This window comes from Hyperoodon ampullatus (genome assembly GCF_949752795.1).
Source record: "Hyperoodon ampullatus genome assembly, chromosome: 15".
NCBI classification, from domain to species: domain Eukaryota; kingdom Metazoa; phylum Chordata; class Mammalia; order Artiodactyla; family Ziphiidae; genus Hyperoodon; species Hyperoodon ampullatus.
Window position 1 is genome coordinate 29,444,431 of NC_136928.1, and position 21,632 is coordinate 29,466,062.

At 35.7% G+C, this 21,632-nt stretch overlaps 1 protein-coding gene across 1 annotated transcript in view; it reads right to left on the minus strand.

The window, feature by feature from the left end:
• Positions 1-21,230, minus strand: part of GMCL1 (germ cell-less 1, spermatogenesis associated) — a gene marked incomplete at its 5' end in the record, with an annotated part of 43,862 nt that extends 22,632 nt beyond the window's left edge. Inside the window, 9 exons of the mRNA XM_079721182.1 lie at positions 2,298-2,435; positions 5,250-5,340; positions 6,948-7,032; positions 8,752-8,817; positions 9,781-9,893; positions 12,239-12,336; positions 13,436-13,532; positions 15,351-15,474; positions 20,971-21,230. Coding sequence (XP_079577308.1) covers positions 2,298-2,435; positions 5,250-5,340; positions 6,948-7,032; positions 8,752-8,817; positions 9,781-9,893; positions 12,239-12,336; positions 13,436-13,532; positions 15,351-15,474; positions 20,971-21,230 — 1,072 coding nt within the window. The remainder of the gene's footprint in view (positions 1-2,297; positions 2,436-5,249; positions 5,341-6,947; positions 7,033-8,751; positions 8,818-9,780; positions 9,894-12,238; positions 12,337-13,435; positions 13,533-15,350; positions 15,475-20,970) is intronic.
• Positions 21,231-21,632: the final 402 nt, after the last annotated feature.

The following is a 21,632-nucleotide window of genomic DNA, read 5'->3' on the forward strand; positions in this document are numbered from 1 at the left end:
CTGGATCATATGCAACAGAGGGGGCTGGCCCATGACTATCTGGCCTCCTAACCCTTTATTAGCAGGGTGTCTTAAGAGACAGAATGTCCTCTACAGAGGGAAAATAGTCTCTTCTGGGAGAGCTAAATAAATGGAGAGAAGAGATGGAAGACATGAGAGGACATAAGAGAAAGGTCAGGGAGGAATGGCAACAAGAGAGGTCAGAGGTATCAGAGGGAAGGGAAGTGTGACAACAAAATCATGGAATGAAACACACATAGTGATCTGACCTAAGGTAAATCTAATTCCATGATATAATGGAATTCAACTGTGCTTGACACAGTTAAATCCTAAAATACAATGCGTCTATACAAAATCCTGATTTAATTTGGAATTAAACATATTTCTATTAAAATTTTAATTTAATTTTTTCTATTTTAATTTCTATTTGAATTTAATTCTGACCTAAAGATGATCAAAATGTATGCATTAAAATTCCCCAGATTACTGAATGCATAACTCTGAATAATGTTAACACGTGTTTGGCACTATTTCTGAAAAATGAGCAGTCAATTTTAACTAAGTAATTGAAATTATTTTCATTTATTTCAAATCTAGGATACATTCTTATTGAGAGCATTTACCAATGTACCTTAAAAATGTGAGCTATGTGGCCACTTTCTGCCCTCTCACAAAGAGCATGGGATATAATTTTAACTTATACTCTGCTTTTGAAATGATAACTTTTATTTGGATATACAGGAAAAACTATTTGTCCATTTATATTCTAAAAGGAAAAAAAATGCCCTTTACTGTAATTTTAGGTCAGGAAAAAAATGGCTGAAATCTGGTCAGAAATTTAGGATATAAATTCTTTTTAATTTTATACTAAATAAAATATTTCAGACTAGAAATACTTGTACCCATTTGCATTCCAAAAATATAAAGCTTATCCACTTGCGTCACAGAAACACCTGAATTAAACTACTTTACAACAGACTTTATTTTTTAACCTCCTTCAAAATTCATTTCTAGAGAGCCTTAAAAGCAAGTATGATTAGAGTGGGAGTATGTAATAGGCCTTGGCATCTAATATTACACCATTGCTAGGGTCTGGTGTATAACACATACTAAAACTATTACAGAACTGCTATACTATAAGGGAACATAACCTTCAAGAGAAACTGTGACTTAAAAAACAAACAAACAAACAACAAAAAAACCCCAGACCCACGACCCACACAAACGTAATACAAATGATTTATACAAAATTAACCAAAAAAACCACTGTCTATAAACCTGCCTAGAGTGATTTTATAAAAAATGCATTATTCTTTTTTTTTTCTTTTTTGCGGTACACGGGCCTCTCACTGTTGTGGCCTCTCCCGTTGCGGAGCACAGGCTCCGGATGCGCAGGCTCAGCGGCCATGGCTCACGGGCCCAGCCGCTCCGCGGCATGTGGGATCTTCCCAGACTGGGGCACAAACCCACGTCCCCTGCATCGGCAGGCAGACTCTCAACCACTGCGCCACCAGGGTAGCCCAAAAATGCATTATTTTAAAACTACCAGAAATGTTAACTCTGGGTTTGTTTTCCATTCAATACTTTTGTAAATAAATTACAGATTTCAGTTAACAATTTAAATCTATAAACACACAGCTATATTAAAAACCGAGGTGTCAAAAAATGATAACTTTCAGATAAATCTGTGCATATTTACAAGTCAATCTTCAAACAAATTCTATTTTCTGTTTCTTAAATGCAAATATAGTACTAAACTTAATCCTACACAAGCACTAGATACTTAACTTAAAAAACTGAATCAGTAATTGTTTCAAAATTTTAAAATTTTAATTGGCAAAGGTATTACATTTGCTTTGACAAAAAGTCTTAACTAGGATAAGAAAAAAACCAGAAAATAGCAAATTTAAGGAGTATTAATAGAAAAAGCAGTTGACCTCTAAATAGTACTTCAAAAGTCTTTTTTATTTTATTAATTTATTTTTTTTTTCAAAAGTCTTTTGAAAGTCTAGTCCAAAATAGCGTATTGGTTAAGCAAATTAAAGAACACACACATTATAGAATACTATATAGCCATTTAAATGTTCTGAAGAGTATTTAATGATATGGGAAAATACTCACAATATATAATGTGAACACAGAAAATTATCTATATGGTATGATTCTGCTTTGGTATAAAAATGTATACCTTATTGGAATTAAGGATAATTTCTATTTTCTTCATTATTCTTTTCTATGATATTACTATTATAATCAGAAAGATATTACTTAAAATCATAATTTCTTCATGTTCTTACCTGAAGGTACTAGGGAATCTTGTTCGATAATTCTTGCGGAGGCCAAATCACTGATAATATACTGTAATCTTAAATGTCTGAATACTGACACAAATGGTTTTCCTTGCTCAGTTTCAAGGAAGGTCATACCTTCAAAATCTGTAAAAGAAAACAAAAAAACAGCTTAAATTAAATAGCCATTTTTTTCAAATCAATTTATTTATTCCTACATGTTTTTATGGGCAGGGGGACACACACACACACACACACACACACACACACACACACACACACACGTCTATTAGAATACAAATAAGCTAGTTTCAAAGTTTTCAAGGATTTTATAAACTTTGGGTATGTGGATAAAAAACTTGGGGAGATTTAGAAAAAAGCCCCAGGAAATTAACTTTGGTCCTAATTAGACCCTTGGGCTGGGAATTCAATTGACACCTTTCTGGAGTTTGGAGCTTACAGTGAGTGCAGCAAGGTGGGAAAAGAAGGCTTGAGAATGGTGGTTAGGATTCAGGTATCCTTCCAGAATCCCACCACTTCAGTGGAACTCTAGAGCCCAGATGCCTCTCTCAAGGGTCTTCACAAGATACACAGGACATGGAACATTTCTTGGGATCTTTCTAATTTATGCTTTAGTTTCATGTGATGAACACTAGTTAATACATTAATTCTCTATTAAAATACAAAATAAGATACAAAGACATTGTAGCCATGGATTTGCAACACAAGGGTAGTATTTATTGTTAAAATAATTCAAGTTTATCAATTTTTTCTTTTAGGGAGAATTTAAGGTTATTTCTAAAAATACTCTCAGTTGCATTCTAATATGCTTTCATGAGTGGGAAGGAAAGATCTGGAGTTACTGCTATCAAGCAGAGACTTGTATATAATCCCTAGCCTGTTCTCTATTACAAGGTATACCCATGGCAGTGGACTCAGCCTTGTTGCTATTAAGGACAGTAAATAAAAGAAGAAATCCCTACATATAATTGTGCAGAAAAATTTCTAAATTTCTATTGTTCTGATGGTCCTGACCCATATATATCTGCAAAGTCAAATAATTAAGAAAACTTAAGAGAAATATACTAAAATATAGTGGGTGAGGGGACCACGAGTGATTTTTTTGGTCTTATTTCCTGAGTATTCATCACTTTTATAATTTAAAAACTGTATGAAATAAACCTATAAAGTCCTCACTGAAAAACAACTTATAAAGTTCTCACTGAAAAACAAGGACATCAGACATACATTTTGCCTTATGCAATAAATGTTTCCCTGAAAAGTTATCTTAAAATGCATACTTGTACACTACTGAGGCTGGGATGGAGAGCCTGGAGTGGGAAAACCAGAAGGGGACCACAGCTTCTTATTCTAGTTTCTGCCACTTAGGCTACAGAATAATTTCTCTCTTGATGGACTGCTGCAGTTAATCCAACTGGAGCTCAGATGAGCATAAATTTATGTCAACATTTACCTAACATCTATTGTTTCCATTGAGTCCCTTTGCCTCCCCCGCAAAATATTTATTTAGGCTCTGCTGGGTCTTAGTTACGGCATGTGGGATCTTCACTGTGGCATGCATGCGGGATCTAGTTCCCGGACCAGGGATCTAACCCAGGGCCCCCCTGCACTGGGAGCATGGAGTCTTACCCACTAGACCACCAGGGAAGACACCCTTTGCCTTTTTAGCTTCTCCACCGTCCTTATCTTTTCCAGCTTTTATCTGTTTTTTAAGTTAAATTTTCTCCTCTACTTTTTTCCTTTATAATTTCTCAAATCCCTCTTTAAATGCCATAATGTAGCTCTAAAGTATAATTTAAGATAGAAGTTTAGCATTTTGTTCTTCAAGCAAATCAAGTTAGATTTTATTGATATGGTCATTTACACATTTTTGGTTCATGAGCTTGAAGGAAAAATAATTAGCTAGTAAATCTCACTACATAAAATAATTCTCAAAATTTATTTAAACAAGACAAAAAGAGCACTAAATTTTAATAAAGAACCTCTATTCATCAAAAGACACCTTCAGAAAAGTTAAAAAAACTACAAACAAAGATAAATGCAACACACACTTATGGCACAGAATCAAGAATATATAAAGAATGCTGACAAATCAGTAAGAAAAGACAAATACAATATTAAAATAGGAAAAAAACCTGAACAGACATTTCACAGAAGAAGACACATATGGCTGATAAACACACAAACAGGTGTTCAATCTCCTTAGTTTTCAAGGAAATGAAAATCAATACCACAATATGAAATAGTTCAATAACAAAAAAACAGGATGATATATTGTCCAGTGGTGTGCTGGATCTGGCTTGTGCTGGCTCACAGGAGCTGATGGTATGCATTTCTTCCCAACTCCACATTCAGTGGTGTCACGTTACTAGCCTGAAATTAGCCATGCTGGGAGAATCTGTATCATGAAAAATTTTTTAAATGCTAACAAATAAGTGATTATTTTTTTATAGAGGCAGCTTACCAGCACATCACTATGCCACGCATTCATGTTAAGACATGCAAAATGCCATAACATTAAACATTTAAACATTTTTTAAAAGCGAAGTCAGAGGGACACAATAGGAAAGAAGCACATGAGCAGTCTGAAGTTACTAATGTTCTAGTACTTGAAGATTAGTTCACTGAGGTTCAATACATTATTTAAAAAAATGAAAAAGGTGGCCATGCATGGACCAAAAATAACAGTGTACTACAAAAATCGTGAGCTAAGGATAATGATTTTTATCCACTTCTTTGCATCTGAGGGCCATTAAAATTGTTTTTTCTATATCTGTTTTATCCAGTCTCAATTTTCTCAGTATAAATGTGGAGTTGAATTAGATCATTGCTAAGGTCCTCTCCAGCTCTAAAATCCCCTAGGTTTATCAGGGCCTGATTTTAATTAAATTTCAATTTAAAACAAAAAAGACAAGTTCTCAATAAAAATTTCAGGCATACCTTTTCTCTTCTTAGAAAACCAGACATCTGTTTCAGTCAAAAGCTGGTTTAAAGATCCATTCCAGGAAGGCACAAGTTGAAGGAACATCCACTAGGTTAAAAAAATAAATTAAAAAAATTACAAGACTTCATTTAGCTTATGATTTTACATTTTCAAACTGCTTCCTTAAAACATGATATCTAAAAAATTTAATTTCCACTTTACAAGCAATTGAAAGAAGTAGAACTATCACATGATATGCTCAGAAGTCTTAAATTCATCATGGTATTAATCATGGTCCAAAGATAAAAACTAGATGAGTATATGATAAGGAATAAGCTAATCCCTGAAAAGTACTTATGGTCTCAGACACACTGTAATTATAGTATTAAAAAGGTAAATGTTCTATATGTGTGTGTGTGTGTGTGTGTGTGTGTGTGTATAATATACACACACTATTATGTATATTATACATAATATACTATATATATATAAAATATACTAATTTATTCTACTCACCAGTTAATTCAGTTTCACTACATACTACGTGAGATTATAAAAGAAAAAATTAAATATGGGAAAAAGGAGTTTCTTATTGTCTTAATTGCTGTTGAGATAGTATGCAGAATAATGAAGAGCATCACTGTTTTTTAAATCCTAGCCCTGTCATTTAATAGCTAGGAAAATTATATCACTATGTAATATGGGCCTTAATTTCTTCATTTGTAAGATGAGCATGATAACATGTCAATGTCACAGGACATTAAAAGAATTAATATGCGTAACATACTTAGAGCAGTGCCTGGCACATAGTAAGCATTCATCGATAATTACGGGAAAGGATGAATACTACCAGTGTCTCAGAGATAGAAATGGACTGTCTACCCTCCTTTAACGACTGGTTAACACAGTTACTAAACTGTCCTGAGGAATAATAGTAATAGAGTCTCATCTCTATCATAAGACAAACAATCCCAATGATATAACCTAGGAGGTGACTATTCCCAGATTTCATGACCGCATTAGTACAGACTCAACTACACTGTGAGTGTAGACTCAACTACATTTTTGTCCCATGTTAGCTAGGGACAAAAGGCTAAAGGCAAAATTATGCAGTGGGAAAAGCAATGGACTAGAATTCACAGGCCTGGGTTCTGCCTCAAGCCTGCCACTTAATAATTGTAAGAATTCTAAGTTTTACCATCTACAGATCAAGAGTAATAGTCAATTTGTCTCTTCAGAGAGTCGTGAAAACAAAATTATATTAAAAATGTTGAAACCTTTCAAAAGGATGAAGTGAAATATATGCCTGAAGTACAAAAGACCTTTAAAAGAATTTCAACATTCTCTAGAAAAACATGTGAAAACTTCATCATAAAGTTATTAATTCAACTAAAGCTCAATTTTGCAAACATTTCTGAAAAACATATAAAACATTTAACATTTCTGACTATGTAAATAACAACATGTTAACTGTTGAAAAAAAATCTGGGAAAAAACAGAAATGTATTCTTAGGAAAGTATAAAGAATACCACTGAAATCAATCATGATATCAACTCCCTAAACATAAAGACTTCTTAACATCTTGGCATATTTCCTTTTACTTTTCTCACATTTATAACCATTCCCTTACCACTGGACACTAGCTGTTTCCAGCTTTTCACTATTATAAGCAATGCAGTGGGATATCTTTACACACATCATATTATGGAAATACCTTTTTAAGGGCTGTGTATACATCCATCTCCACTTGCATCACAAATAAGTTAGATGAACCAATGAGTTGTGTCATGACATTTATACTAGAAAAGATAAAATAGAAGTAGTGAGCCTCTCTTCATGCACAAGCTAAAAGACCCTGGTGGAACTGAAAACTTTAAGTCTTTTTTATCAAAAGAAACTGTGGAATTAAAAATTACATCAGTCTTTTTGCCCAAGACAAAGAATCTATCTGAACATAAGGATACTTTTAATTCAGACAGTATGCTGTGAAAGGTCTTTTCTTGTACTGACAAGGAAACAAAGAGCTTTGCTGTGTTAATTAATCAAGTTAAAGCAAGGTCCCAGTAAGATAAGTTTTAGTATGCTCTGATAAAGTGGCAGCCTTCCTCTTTTTTCTTTCCCCCATTCAATTAAAAAAAAAAAAAAAAGACACTTGTCAAAATTCACTGAAAGAGATATATCTTCGAAGTCTATCTTTCACCTCTAGGCTTAAGAGAACTGCTTAGTCATAAAACATGTTTTTATTACTGTTAAGGAGATTAAAATCAAGAAATATGTGTTAGTTTAAATTTAGAATGGAAATAATATCACTAGCTGTTTTCTTTGCTTTTTTTCCTTTTTCTTTTCTTCCTTTAAGCCACAAAAAGCCAGAAGAGCATCTGGGGCTTTAAGATGACCACTATGATTTATCTTCCTTTTGAAAAAGCTCAACGAGAAATTATAAAAGAGAAAAAGTGTTTCTAATGACTTTTAAACCAAACATACTGCAGAGCTTTGTTTATGCCTTGATATCATTAGGTGATGATTTTTTGGTAGAATAATGCTTCTCAAACTTTTCTACCAAAGTACCTCTTAAGAGCAGAGGAAAGGAAAGGACCCAGGAATCCAGGAGTAGGCTAGCCATAAGATTAACATTTCTATTAATTTTTGTATTTCATCTTGTAAATCCAAAGAAACAATTCTCTCTATTCCACAATGTATTTAAACATAAAAATGTTTACTTCTCTCCTACTCCTCCCCACACCTCCCCCCCAAAATCATTAAAATTGACATCCCAGTAAGCTATGCAATGTTAAGGCTTTGGTTTTGCATATTTCCATCAGAATGCCACACATTCCTAGGGACATTTGTACCGTTGTCTCAGAAGCACCACTGTCAAGGAACTGCAAGCCTGAAAGTGACTGCATAGTCTACTGGCCTTTAAAAGTTCATTCCCACTCTGAATTTCTCTGACCCAGGGCAGATAAGTTAGCTCCATTATTACAAATAAGCTCCTAGAGGGCAGAGATCATGACATAATCACCTTTGCCTCCTTCACAGCCCTTAACATAGTACCTTTACACACAGTAGACATTCAGAAATTATTTGTTGAAAGAAGGAAGGAATAATAAGCAAACTTAATTCAAAAGACCAACTTAATTGTGAATTTAATTTCACTAAGCTTAGCAAAAAGTTTAAAGCAATTTCCTCAAATGTAATTTCTCAATGGGAAAAGGTGGTTTTTAAAATAAACTTTTAGATTCTTTAAGAGCCCAGCAAAAGTGAGGTAACCCTTTTTCTATAGTTTTATAGCAGCAATGAATTTTTCCATTAAAATTGGTTAAAGGAGTAGTCATAATATACATTGTATCATTTACAACAAAGAAAAGAAATTTGTGTAGCTTTTTTCAATTCATGATGTAGTCAAGACACCTTTCATTAAATTGTTCACTTTTTCATAAGCAATATATTTTTACTTTATACAAAAATGTCTTGCTTACTTTAACAAGTGATAATAAAGTTATTTAAAATTCAAGTACCTGAGTTCTTTAAGAAGTTCAACATTCTGGTGAGTCATCAGATTGTTTAGAAGCCATTCAAGGCACCTGAAATTAAACATGGAATTATTACATTATATATCATGTATCTATGGTTTATTAAGTAGTACTTACAGTTAAAATAAAAAAAGAATATTAATCTTGCTAGGACATGCGCAAATTTTTAAATTTAACAATTGGAAAGTTAGTATTGTTTTTGTCAGCAGTTAGTAAGGGAATATTCCCTTTATATTAAAAAGAGCATTTCTAATTAAGAAAACCTCATTTTCAAGTTTGTGTTAAATGGTTTATGAAGGGGTTTACATACTTCTATTACCTTCTTTATAATTTGAAAATGGGTACTGCAATTCTCAAGAATTAAAAACATTGCCAGTAGTTGCACTGATATACAGTCAGCCCTCGGTATCCGCGGGTTCTGTATCCATGGATTCAACCAACCGAGAATTGGAAATATTGGAGAAAAAAAAAAAAATTCCAGAATGTTCCAAAAAGCAAAACTTAAATTTGCCACAAGCCAGCAACTATCTACATAGCATTTACATTGTATTTGTAACTATTTACATAACATTCGCATTGTATTAGGTATTTATAAGTAATCCAGAGATAATTTAAAGTATACAGGAGGATGGTTATTTGCAAATACTACACCATTAAATAAGTGACTTGAGCATCCGCAGATTTTGTATCCACCCAGGACCTGGAACCAATCCCCTGCGGATAGTGAGGGACGACTGTAATGGCTATTATGCCTACTGCTTAAAAAAATTTAATAGAGATGTGCTGTAAAGAGTGGCCATAGTTTTTATAAGCATGTATAACCCACCCACAATCACAAAGACCACACTTTTGAGGAATTTACTAAATAGTCCAAATGTAAAAACAGACCTTTTATAACAAATTCTATCCTCCCTTTTTTTTCTTTCTTTTTTATAGCTATACATTCTCTTAAGAAACCAAAGCAGCCAAATTCCCTAAAGCAGGATAAAAGGAAAAACAAGAAAGGTAACTCACTTTTTCTTTACAGAATCCAGTCCATAGGTCCCTGCTGAGGTGTAATAGCCACATACGGTTTTCACATTAACTGTTTCCTTCATTGTCTCACCACACTGCTGCATTAAACCATCCTGTAAATATAAATAAGCACTGGAAAGGCCCATTTCACATGGGAAAAATAAGCTCTGAATATGTGCTTCTACATATTAAAAAGTAAATTTAAAAAAAAAGGAAGAAAGAAAGAAAACTCATTAAGTGCAGCAAACCTAAGTCTTTTTGTAAGTCCAGTAAAAATACCTAAAAAAATCCAGCAAGTATTAAACTAAATACTTGGAAGTGAAAATGGAAGGGAGGAAGTAAAAGCAGTAAGACAGAGGTGAATATTGCTATTCTCTTTCTTTTCTGTCCTTCCCCTCTCTGGGACCTTTGCAAATTTAAGCAGCATTCTGTCTGTTTTGCCTGTTCTTTTAAAACTAAGACCTCTTTATATAGTCAGATGACAAGGTGATGGGCTAGGTAAGTAAACAATATGAATCATCAAAGTTTTTATTAAAGTTTAAAACACCTATCAATACCTAAGAAATACACCTAAAACGAATATATTATTGTTTAAAACTTACATTGAATTTTTAATCTAAAATGCTTATATGGAAGATTTCAAATAGCTAACTTTATTTAATATGTGGAAAGGATCCGGTCATTTTTTACTCAAATTTCTGAGATATATTCATCATGCAAGTGTATTATTGTTAAATAGTTAAATCATAAAGATAATGCAGAAAGTGAATTAAGAACGAAAACAAAAAAGGATTAAAAGTTAAAAAATAAAGTATAATTATTGGAAATAAGTATTGAAAGGATCAAAACATTTATAAAAATCAAATTACCTCAGCCAAGGATATTTAGCAAGCTATTAACTAATACTTAAAATAAATCAGTATACAAAAGTCACATAAAAAGAAACAACTTTTTAAAATGATCAAAATAAAATGTTGACTCCACTGGGCTTTTACACTTACCTGGAAGCCATTCTAGACTCCTTCCCTTTCCTTTTAATATCTCATCTGTCACCAAGTCCAGTGGATTATCCCTGCTTAACCTCCCCAGTAACCAGTTTTCCTCTCCATGCTTTTTGCTACTACTCTCATTTAGACCCTCCCGTGGATTACTGCAGTAGGGTTTTTTTCATTTTCTTCATATTTAATGGAATGTACACTAATTTTAATATATCTAGTATAATTCTCCTAGATGTGGCAACAAATTTTTAATGTTAATATACCTTGAGTTTTTTTCTCATCATTATTTCTCTAATTTATTTATTTATTTTATAATTTTTATTGGAGTATAGTTGATTTACAATGTTGTGTTAGTTTCAAGTGTACAGCAAAGTGAATCAGCTGTTGGTGGGAATGTAATAGGTTTTATACTCATCTTTCCTTCAGTTCATCCTTCACACTGTTCCCAAAGCATTCTGAAATATAACTGTCTTTCCCCTGATTAAAACTTTCCAAAAGTACTTATATGTAAAGTCTCAACTTCTTAAAATGTATTGATTGAGGGGCTTTCGTGATCTGGTCTCTGCCTCCCTCTCTCCAGCCCTTCTTATATTCTGTGCTAGATCTATGTTCCACTCAGATTCTCTAATCCTTCATTGTTTCATATTTCTAGGTCTTAGTTTTGTCTGAAATGTTCTTCCTTCCCCTCTCTTCTTACTTCACAAGATAAATACATTTTCAGTTTTTAAGGCTCAACCTCAAACACAACTTCTTTCTTTGACACCAACAGGTTAAACCAACCACTTTGTGCATCCACTAAATCCTACAGAAAGTTTATCATCACATCTATAATATTGGACAGCTCTTACTTTACCTTTGAGTCTGTATATCAACCATCCCTCCCCCACTCTACACACTCATTATATTGTGAGCTTCTTAAAGGTGTGGATTATATCTTTATTTACCTTTGTATCTCTATGCCTAGCTTGACACACTGCTCAATACACTTCCGATGAATGAACAAATCTGTCATTCTACCAATAGATTATATACATTTAGGTGGTTTACACAAAATTATTTCATAATTAAGAAAACATTTACATAGTAAGCACTCAATGTTTTCCAAACCCATGAACTATATGAATTAGTAATAAGCCACCTGCTTAAAACAGTCAAGATAAGTTATTAACGAATAGAAATCTGTAAATGGATTTAAGACAAGTACCTTCCTTCCACATTATAGTCATTCTAAGATATCCACACAGAAATAGCTTGCATTCATTTTACATAGGCATCAAGACCGTCTCATTTGTAATAAACTGCTTTTCATTAAACATTTTAAATGACTTATCATGAACGGAATATTTATACATTTCATTTAAAAGTTATAAAAAAGCTAAGTTTTATTATTGTTTTTGGAACAGATACCTTGAAACAAAGATACAAGTGTGATCCTTTTTTTCAGTACTATGCATACTTACCAACTGCAGCATACAAGCTGCTGCCAAAATGGCAATAACTCGACTGGGCTTTATTAAGACATCATCTCGATACAATGACCCAAATGCCACCTGCAGTGCTTAAAGCAAAAGTACACAGGTAGAATGAAATAACAATTATAGCTGTAAGAGTATTACAAAAATAACAATGACAGTCTTCATACACTAAGACATATGTCTAAATCTAGTAGGTACAGAAAAGGATAAGATCAGTATCATTAATTAAACTATTAGTAATGGTTATGGATTGATGCTGCTAATTTAATAACAATGTTATACATTTCCATCTGTTCTACCACATCATGCTGGATTCTTCTACATCTAATCTTGACATTAGTTAGTGGTCAGAATTAAGACACCCTTGGAAAAAGTTTTATAAAGATATCCCTGAGTAAACCAATCATTAAGTACAACTACACAGACCCAATGATAATCTTAACCCTGGTGCTTTCAGTGCTTTACCACTGGGGAGTGTGGAACAGCTCCTGGTCCTATGCATGCCACACTCTCACCCAGCTGCCACAGCTATTTAAGTCTGTCCATCCTTTTCTCTACTGCCATTCTCATGCATGTCCTACATGGTTTGCTTTATAAATATTCCTTTCTGTTTGCCTATGAGGTGAGTACTGGGTACTTCCACTTCAGCTATCAAAGACAGGAGCAGGAGCACTAGAATAGGAGTTAGGAGACCTACAGTCTGATATAGGCTCACTAAACTGCTCTGAGACCTAAAGTAAGTCTCTTAAAGCCTCTGGACCTCAGCTTCCTCATCTAAGGGCCTTACAGCTCTAAAACAATACTGACTACATGATTCATATACTTATTCCCAGAAAAGGTCTTCATATATAGGGAATAATCAATGAATAATGTTTATTGGCTTATTGTTTATTGGTCATACTTCTCCTTCCTTCACTCTACATCCTCTATATCCCAGGCAGATATATTTACAAACATGAAGTAAACACATTGATAAGGCTGACATGACTAAATAGATTAAAGATACATAGAACAGAACTGATAAACTATGGAGTAAATTAATATAAAGTTGTCACCTTAGGGTGTTAAATGGAGCTTTTCTCTAGCCAACAAAGTTAGAAGAAAATATTTATTTTCTGTCAAAAGAATACAAAGTTTATGTTTTTATGATTTTTGCATAATAGTAATCATGGTGGCAGTTACCTTCTATATCAATATTCTGGTCTGGAATCTCCAGTTCAATAATATTCATGCTGGACTCCTTCCATGAACCACTGAACATACTAGAAAAGTAGCCAGACTTAAAAATAAAAACAAAAAAACACACTTATGCAGTACTTTCTGTGTCTTCCAAATTATTTTCCCATTTCTAACTCTAAGCAACTATTCTATCAAAACTTACGCATCATATTATTTCAAGAGAAAACAAACTGCCAGATAGGAGAAAAGAAATTAAGATAAGGACACTATTAGGCTTATCAAAATACTTTAATTATTGAAAACCAAACCAAATTCTCATATTACTATCCGAACTGACTTCCTATGTTACTATTTGAACCAACTAAGCTTTTTACTTAGTTGAAACAATTTCTGAGTATATTACATGAATATGTTTTCCTTTTCAATAGCATTCTAAATTCAAGCTTAGAAATTATATCATATATTTAAGTATCTCTCATAAACATATAACAACACACAACGTGGATACAAAATAATGCACTGTGGAAGAGAGAAGAGAAAACTAAAAGCTGTTGAGTCCTTACTCTATCTCAGTGGCTATAAAGGGTCCAGACCAGTCCCAAGTCAACACTAATAGGATGATTCCCAAGGAATTAAGGAAAATCCAAAGTTTAGTTTTATCTTATAAAAAAATTCCAGAATGAATCTGAATTATTGGAAAGACACCAGAATGGATGAAGTCTTTAGTTACCTTCTAGATAGCACCTCCCATAACTAGAATTACTTTGGAACGGATCAAATACTAACTACTGATTTTTAAAAGTTTACTGAGTATGTAGTTTAAGGCACTGTGAAAATAGCAAAAAGCAAAACAAACGTTTCTGTCCTCAGCGGACTTATAATTTAGCATGTGTCTTGCACTATGATCAATCCAGTTTCTCTTGAGAGGGAAACCCTTAACAGAGGCATTTTCACCCTTGAATTCACAAAACTGCTTTCAGAGATCAAAAAGAAAGATATGGACCATGTCCTCAAGTTAAGACCAGTATTCTGGTATAGTCTCTGAGGTATATACTGCAAGCCAAAGTAAACTTGTTCAAAAAAATTAAATAAGAAACATGATTAAAGTGTAAGAGAAAAAATTCCTTTCAAATGCTTCTACTGAAAAATCTTATACTATACCATCTTACCAGTAATTACTGTCATATCGTGAAGAGGAGAGGGAAAATACAAGCTCCATAGGATAAAAAGTGAATTGTTCACTGTTCTATTCCCATTGCCTAGACCAATGACTTGGAAACAGATTTGATGAAAGAATAAATGATTAAAATATTTGAGCTGTCAGAACAACATTTTCTTTTATTTTGAAAGTCTTAAATCTTTAAAATGGGGTGGCTGATAATAATATTTTCGCAGAAATCAAACAGGTATATCAGCTAAATGACTTAGTCCATATACTTTTTTGGTTTTGGTTTTGGCGTTTTCCAGGAGAGAGGGAAGAGTAAGTGCCAAGAACTTTCCATTTACATTCAATCTTAACTACAAAGTAACATTTCAGCTGAATTTATCCAACTGAAATAATCATATACAAAATAAACAAATTCAGCAATCCTAACTTAGATGTTGAATGGTTTTTCTCTTTTTCCCTTTTTGTCAACAGAAGGCACCAAAATAAGTACCTTATTGGAGTAATGACAAAAAGGCTGGAATGACAATGAAAACTCAAAATCTGTTTTCTAGACCAAACTAAGTGTTCACTAACAATGTTCACCATATCTCTTACAAAACAAGACTTTTCATCAGATAGGACTTAAACAACAAATGTTCATGCAAAAGATTACTGTGAAATGCAATGAGAAAGAACAAGACTTATAAGAGTGTGAGTTGTTTTAAGAGACTACCTTGGTTACTCAAATATATAGAAAAATAAAATACTTACTTGACATAAATATATTCTGTGTAAGTTCCACTCCTCTCCTAGAGCACAAATCTTAATGTCACTGTTTTCACCATTTAAAAATAATGTTTGATAAATATATTTGGATGTACTCTTCAACTTTTTCCTGTTAAAAGAAATGCAAACGTCACATATATGTAAAACTGAATGTTTTACTGATTTTGCATGTAACTCAAAATATTCCTTTTGCTCAATTTCTATTAAATAAAACCAATTTGTCCACTGTATAAAAAGACAGATGGATATTATATATTCAAATGTGCTCATGAATGGAAGGGTACATAAGAAACTAATAATAGTGGTTATCTGTGGAGTACTCTATTCCCAAGAGGGGGAATAGTGGATAGATGGGGGCAGCGTGGAAGGGAGACCTTTCACTATACAGCTTTTTGCAATTTCTGATTTTTGAACTAAGAGAATTACCTATTCAATAAAGAAAAGTCAGCATGGTGATTTTTGCGTATTTCCTTATTTAGTAACCAGCACTATGGCTGATGTAATACAGTTGCAATAATACTGCTATGCAACTACAAAATGAAGAACAAGAATAAAAATTTCACCTACACAAGTAATTTTAAAAATAATTTACATTTAACCTTATTTTAGTATCGAACTATTCTTAAACTCCTTAAAATGTCTTTTTCCCCACATTGGACAAATGGTTTGCAGCCTTAGACCAAAGGTTTTCAAAATTATGCTCAATGGAGAAGTGTCTTAGGGGCCACCAGGGAGAGCCGAGGTGTGAACTCTGGGCATCCTATCTAACTTCAACCAGAGCAGCATCATATATTATATTTGTAAACATATTGGATTTGTGCATAAGATTTAATTTAAAGGAAGAATTGTTATTTTTGTTTTAAGTTTGACAGTCATTGCTCAAGATGGTTCAGTAAGTAAGCAAAGCCCTAGGCAGAGACTGATCAATATCTTTTATATTCCTGGCCAATCCTGATAGCTTTCCTAGTAAAAATTTTAAATCTTTTAAAAAAATGAAGTAATTGTTTCAGATGGTGTCTTAAATCAGTGTATTGAACACCCCTTCCCAACAGACGGTAAAAAATGCACATGCTTCAGTGCAGACGGACTTGGGTTTGAGTCCCAGCTCTACTACCACAGCTCAGTTACCTTAGATGTGAAAAGAGGATATTACTATCCACTTCATTGGGTTACTGTAAGAAATAAATGAGACAATGTAGTTTCCAGTTCCTGACAGCACTCTCCCCAAATTATATGAAAAGATTAGAAGTACAGAAAGGAATAAACCCACAACAGGAAAAAGGTGAGTGTGGGTTTATCACATGATGAGAGAATTCCATGGATCTGGAAGTTAGAAAATAAACTGGAATGGAAAAGAGCAGTGACAACCACAGCCCAAAAGATATCACGGTCTAGGATGGAGGCTGAAGCCCATCTGCCCTTCAGAACCGTGGGGGTAGGGATGGGGATGGGAGGATGAGGTCTCAAGGGAAACAGAAGGCAGAAGTGAGGAGTGAGGCAAAAAATGGGGAAACTTGTTCCCCTAATGGCCTCCCCCCTTCTCTATGAACAGAGTACAGATAACTTATACAAACAGATTCCAAGGTTTTTCTAGAAAGAAACAGAACAAATCTATCAGGAAGATCTAAGACTTTGGTGTAGGTGCTGGTGTCCCAGACAAAGCAATCCTCATTCTGGCATTTGAGGAATCTGTAGCCTGTTAGCTCCCAACCTATTCACCCTAAATCATGGTTCCCAAACTGTGTGCCAAAGCACCTGGAGCACCACAGCAAACTCAGGGATGCATGTGGAATATTCCAAAATTAAAGGAAATCACAGCAACATCTTTCAGATACCATGCAATCTACACTATTAAGTTGTTTGGACCTAACTATGAGATATTTCTTTAGGACAGAGGTGCCATGAAAAAAATTACTGAGACACTAAGGGCACTGTGAACCAATAAGGCTTGGGAATCTCTGCTCTAAAACAAAGCATGCCCCACCCATATCCAACTTAGTAGTCAGTCTTCCTACTCAAAGGGAAGGCCCAGCAGAAACAGATCTATTTACTCAACACACACACACACACACACACACACACACACACACACACACACACACACACACCAGTGACTCATTCTGAAGCAGACAACCAAGGATCTCTCAACATGAGGAAAATAACAGCATTAAAGACTATTTTTAAAAAGAGAAAAATTGGCATCAGAGGAAACATATAATTCAGGGAAAATAGAGCTTAAAAAAAAAACTCTAACTAGTACATCTAGAGAGTTAAGATTACTACATTTATAAAATAATAGGATGCTAAGCTAAAGTATTACTCAGAACAAGAGGCGGGGGAAAAAGATCTTTGGGACCAAAACCACAGTTGCTGAAATTCAAAAAAAAAAAAAAGGGAAAGTTAAGGAAATTTCCCAGAACACAAAGCAAAAAAGACCTAGAAAGGAAAAAAAGAAAAGAGAAAAGAGGTACAATCCAAGAAATCCAAAATCCAGTTAAGAGGGGTCCAAGAAAGAGAAAACAAAGATAACAGGAGAAAGAGAATTACAGAAGAAAGTTTCCCCAAACTAGTCTCCAGATTGTAAGGATCCACCAACTACCAAGGCCATTAAAAGACCTACAGTTAAGCACCTTCTAGTTAAATCCCAAAATACTAAAGAAAAAATTCCAAAAGTTCCAGAGAGAAAAAAAGTCACCTAAAAAGAAAGAGAATTAGACCAGCATCACATTTTCTCATCAGTATGGTAGGCCAGAAGACAATGAATTAATACCATCAAAGATATCAAAAGTTATTTTAATTGAGATAGGTCAAAAAAAAAAGTTATTTTAGACTTCTGCACCCAATCAAAAGATGACTAAAGTGAGAGACTAAATTTACAACTAGATAAGCACAAATTACCTTCTTTTGCACCTTTCTTAGGAAAATATTTGAGGATGTAGTTCCCTCAAATGAGTTCAGAAACAAAAAGACACAGGCTACAGAAAACAGTGGATCCGATCCTAGAGACAGAGTCAAAGTAAGTCCCAGGATAAGTGTAGACCTAGAGAGCGATGGATCCAGATTGGAACAAGAGGATGGAGGGACCCAGGAGGGAGGTCTTGGGTTTAGAGAAGGACTCCATGCAAGTGTGTTAGGAAAGAGAAAAATCTGAAGATATGATGAAGGAATATTATTATTTTGTCAGTGGCGGGGTGGGAGGGAAGGCAGTCAGAAAGTCTAAGAAAATAAAAAAGCAATACAAAAAAGAGTATTGTCTAATAAGCTACAAATGAAAATAGGGCCCAACTTGATGGAATGTAAAAAAAAAAAAAAATTCCATTTAATTATGAGGTTAGAAAATCTCTCCCAAGAGAAAAACAAGGGGTTGTGACATTGGACCCAAGAAGTATGATTTATAATCCTAGCACACTACTTGACTCTGCAGTGAACAATATTTGCACAGCTATAACAACAACTAACTGTTTACTAGATTTCAATTTTTAGAGACAACCTATGGACGAAAAACTAAAGATCTGGTTGCAGAACAGTTGAGCTTTAAGTCTTGTTAACGTAAAAGTAAAACATGCACTTGACAAAAGGTATAAGGTAGAGAAGGTGGGCCTGGAGGCCAAGGCTTTTCATGGAGTTGTTAGTTGAGGTGGAAGTGCACATGAGACAACCTCAGGAAGCATATTAGTGCCAACATACAAGATTTTCTTACACCCTTCATCCATGCTGAGCTGAATAAACTAGGCATCTTGTACTGATACAACACATACTAGACTCTGACATGCATTTTTTAAACAAAAATTTGCTTTAGAGGCTTTCCATTCCACTCCACTCATGTAGTTCAGGGGTTGGCAAACTTTTTCTGTAAAGGTCTAGACAGTTTATATTTTCAGCTTCATGGACCAGAGAGCCTCCAAGCTAGTTCTGTTGGCACACCAGCGGGCAGTTTCTCGCTTGCCAGTCTCAGCCTTCCACATCTTAGCAAAGTCCACTACCATCCAGTGGGCCACAACTCCTCCAACATCTGAGTCTCAGCTTGGGAAAGGTGGTCCTAGCCCAAATTTGTTCCTTCCTTGGGTATTCTGTCTCAGTCCTAGAAGTAGTGACAGCTCCCTATGTCCTCTTTTCCTGTATTTTTTAGAGATCTCTTTACCTTAGTAACTTACCTTTAGTAGTTAATCACTTGTTACTTCCTAATAATGGTTATACTAAACTTTCCCTGTTCAAATTACTGTGTGATTTCTTTCAAATGGACCCTGACATATATATTTCTGTAGTGACACTGAATGCAAGTGGTCTAAATACTAATTAAAAGACAGAGATTATCCTATTGGATTTTTAAAAAATCAAGACCCCACTAAATGCTGTCTACAAGATACTTAAAGACACAGGTTTAAAGGGAAAGAGTGGAAAAAGATGTAACATTTAAACACTTATCAAAAGAAAGTGGCAGTGGCTATAGCATCAGGAATGTAAATGTCTTTACATTTTGTAAAGATAACGGGAGCCAATTCATCAAGGAGGCCTAATATTTACTGAGTGCTTTCATACCTGGCACTGTGCATCGCATGCACTCTAATATTTGTCAAGTCCTATAAGGCAAGTATTAGTATCTCCATTTTACATATGAGCAAATAAGGCTATTAAGTGCAAAGTACAGACCAGAACTCAGAATCTGAGCTCTTAAAATACTAATTCTCCAAAAAGGTAACTGAACAGTTTGGAAGTGGGGGTCCATTTTTGTAAATATAAACATTCATACATAAAACTGCATGAAAGGATTTATAAATCAAACTACCAACAGAGATTGTTTATGATACTCTTATTTGACCATAAATATGTAACACGTGCAGCATAAAGTTTTAGAATCTTTCAAAGTTTCGTTTAAAAAATCACATCTATGTGACCCACTGATGGACTTTAAAAAAAGAGGAGCAACCAGATTTTTTATGTGAAAATTTATTCCACTTATAAACTACATTTTAGTTCGCAAGTAAATATTCCGTTTTTCACCTCTTCTAAAAAAGGTTAAGCAAGCTGCCTTACATATCCACGGTCAACGACTTCGAGTACTAGAGACGTTGAAAGACTGTTCCTAGTGAGGAACAAATGTGCACACTACTGATAAATTTCACCTGTGCAGCGAGAGCTCCTGTTTGTAATCATTTCCCTTCCACTGTGGGACGACAACAGGGGTGCCCACTTCAGAGACTAAATTTACGTGTCTTGGACCACAGAAGGCAGCCGGATGCAAAACAACTGATTCTACTGCCACCCACTCAGAGAGGACCAAGGTGTATTACGAAGGGCCAGCCGGCCGGCCCTGTCTAAGGTTTAATGAGGCGCAAGCTCTAGCTTGGCGTTTCTGTCTCGTCTTGGGGCTGTAGCACCACCCTGGCGGCGTCTGTGGTTTACAAACCAGAATACCGGGCGTCTCCCCAGGTGCTCCCCATCCGCCCTGCCTCGGACCGGCTCCCAGGTCTACCCCGTCAAGGGCACGTCCGCTCTTCACAGGCTGGAGAGCGCCGCAGCCCCCGAAGCCCCCCGGGCACCGGGCTCATCCCCAGGCCGGACCGCGGGAGCTGCCCAACAGGTGCGGGCGCGTCCCCCCACGTACCTTCGAGGGGTGTTTAAGAGTCGCTGCTGCTCGTCCTCTTCCTCCTCATCCTCGTCTGTCTCGGAATCGGGGTGACAGTAGCAGAAGGCCCCCCTGCTCCGCTTGCGCTTACGGCTGCCCAGACAGTTACAGAAGCCGTGGGCGGCCGCGTCGCCACCACTCTCCGGCCTCCGGGCCGAGCCCCCAGCCCCAGAACCCGGATCCTGCTGGGCTCGGGCTCGCCCCGGGTGGCTCAGCACTCGGCTGCTCAGCGAGCCCATGGGTCACGGCTCGCAGAGACTTCAGGGAGCGCACCTCAGGGAGCCCAACGAAAACGGTCTCTCGCCATGGCCCACGCCTCTACATAGCCCGTGTGCCTACACCGCTACCTTCTCACGAGCAACCGCGACCGTTCTGTTGGACGCTACCGTCTCCATCCTACGTCACGCCCTCCGCGTCTCGCCGCGCAGCGCGCGCGGAACTCAGAACCTTGCCCCTTTGCAATAAAGCGCGGACCGTAGGGCGCATGCGCACGGCGAGCCTCCGGAAGGGGCGGGGGGAGGTGCGTGTACGTCACAGGTGGAGCCTGCGCAGAATGGGATGAGGGCGGGAGCGGGGACGTGCATGTGCGGATTGGCGCTTTGCCGTGAGGTCCGCTGCGCTCACCTGCAATCCTGAATTGG